The 2,159-nt window shown below is 44.2% G+C and overlaps 1 protein-coding gene across 1 annotated transcript in view; it reads left to right on the plus strand.

Annotated features, from left to right (window-relative positions):
• Positions 1-1,206: 1,206 nt before the first annotated feature.
• Positions 1,207-2,159, plus strand: part of LOC143021152 (serine/threonine-protein kinase Chk1-like) — a 999-nt gene continuing 46 nt past the window's right edge. Inside the window, exon 1 of the mRNA XM_076178441.1 lies at positions 1,207-2,159. This exon is cut by the window's right edge and continues 46 nt beyond it. Within this exon, the coding sequence (XP_076034556.1) occupies positions 1,207-2,159 (953 nt within the window).

Consider the following 2,159-nt stretch of genomic DNA (forward strand, 5'->3'; position numbering starts at 1 on the left):
CCAGTTTGTATATACCATGACTTAAATTTAAGTTATTGACATATGTATCCTTGATCATACTGGATTATATATATATATATATATATATATGAATATGTATACATATATTCATATACATATATATATATATACATATATATGTATACACAGATTCAAAAACATAAATATATATATATATATATATATATATACACACACACACAAATATATATATATATATATATATATATATATATATATATATATATATATCACTTAGACAAAATGTTGTAGCACATTTGTAAATAATAATCACGAAGAACCCACATTCTTCTAAAATTTCCTTTTATTCCGACTGTGGGTTCTTCGTGATATATATATATATTATATATATATACATATATATATATATATATATATATATATATATATAAATATATTCTCACCTCACCAAACTCCTGTTATGCGTATCGCTGAAATTGTTTCAGCCCTGGGCGCAACCACTACCACAACCTAGTCGTGTGTGTGTGTGTGTGTGTGTGTGTGTGTGTGTGTGTGTGTGTGTGTGAGAGAGAGAGAGAGAGAGAGAGAGAGAGAGAGAGAGAGAGAGAGAGAGAGAAAAGAGAGACGAAGGAGGTAGGGAAGAGGGAAGGGAAATGGGGAAAGAGACAGGAGAAAAGAGGACAAGAAAGAGTCAAAGAAAGGAGCAGAGACGGAAAGAGGTAGCAGGAATGAGGCAGGCTAAGAAAAAGAGAGAAGACAAAGAGAATTAAAAAGAGAGGGAAAGAATGAGAAAAATGGTCTTCAACCTTTAGAAAGAATGAAGAGATTACACACAATACTGATGCTTCTTCACGTTTTTTTTATTCCTCGACGTGATGAAGCACAGCTAAGGAATTTGACCTGTGACAAGGTTGGACAAGGTCACGTGACTGAGGGTCGTCTCCAGTCAAGTACGGGGTCTCGATCCTTCGACATCTCACTCCAAACAGGGTCCTCCTTGCTTCAACCGAATGGAATTGTCGCGTTTTAGCCATAACAGACAACCTAAACCGCGCTGTTTTTGTGGTTAGCTAACCTTTCGTCCCGTGGTTGGTCACCTCGGTTAGCTCGTTACGAGGTCGTAATTGGTTCAACAACAAACTGCGATGTCGTCTTGCGATACTCACCGTAGACGCTTTCGGGAAATTTCTCTCATGTCTTTGTGAGAGGCCTCTATTTTCCGCAATGATCTTCTGGCTCTTCAGCAGCTGCCTGAGACGCCCTGGAGACGGCAACAGGAATGCCAAGAAGGAAGACAGTATCTTCAAGAAATTCCTGCAGTGCTTCCGGTGTGGGACAACCTCTTCTGAAGACGACAGCACCCCCGACGAAGGGATTCTGCCTCCAGTCGAGTCCACCGTTATCTTTCCCTTAACCGCGCAAGACGTCCAAGAGGCCGTGAAAGAAAACGAAACCACGGTCCTAAGATACACGCGCGCAAGGACATGGACAAGAGTGCGAGTCCTGGGAAAAGGCGCCTTTGGAACGGCCACGCTCCTGGAAAACGTGAGCACGAAGGAGCTGGTTGCTCGCAAAGTCGTGACCAAGGCCTTAAACTCGGATGACCTCAAGGCGGAGGAGGTCATCCAGAGTCGGATGAGACACGAGAACGTTGCTCGACTCTTCGCCTGGCACTCTACAGGGAGTAAACGTTTCTTGTATATGGAGCACTGCCCTCGAGGAGACTTGAGAACCTACATCCAATTCCACGTCATAAGTCTCAAAAGAGCGTACTATTTCTTCGGCCAGCTCGTCAAGGGCGTAGAATACCTCCACGCAAGAGGAGTTGCCCACAGGGACTTGACACCCAGGAATGTTCTCCTCGCCGAAGACAAAACCCTCAAGATCAGCGACTTCGGCTCGTCGGATGTCTTCATCATCGATGGAGAAGAGTTCCTCTTGACGGGACAGGTGGGCGAGTACGCGTACATGGCCCCCGAGGTCCTCGTCACTCCAGAGTCACGATACCTCGGTCCCCCCGTGGATTTTTGGTCCTGTGGGATCATTTTGTTCAATATGCTGACCATGGGAAGCAGGCCCTGGGGACGAGCAGTCCCCGAGAACGGAGAATATAAGATGTGGGCAGAGAAAGACCCACGAATAGAGGGTCTCAGGGGCTGGAATAAACTGAATCCAGA

The sequence above is a fragment of the Oratosquilla oratoria genome, chromosome 41 (genome assembly GCF_046742065.1).
Source record: "Oratosquilla oratoria isolate Oo_2021 chromosome 41, ASM4674206v1, whole genome shotgun sequence".
NCBI classification, from domain to species: Eukaryota; Metazoa; Arthropoda; class Malacostraca; order Stomatopoda; family Squillidae; genus Oratosquilla; species Oratosquilla oratoria.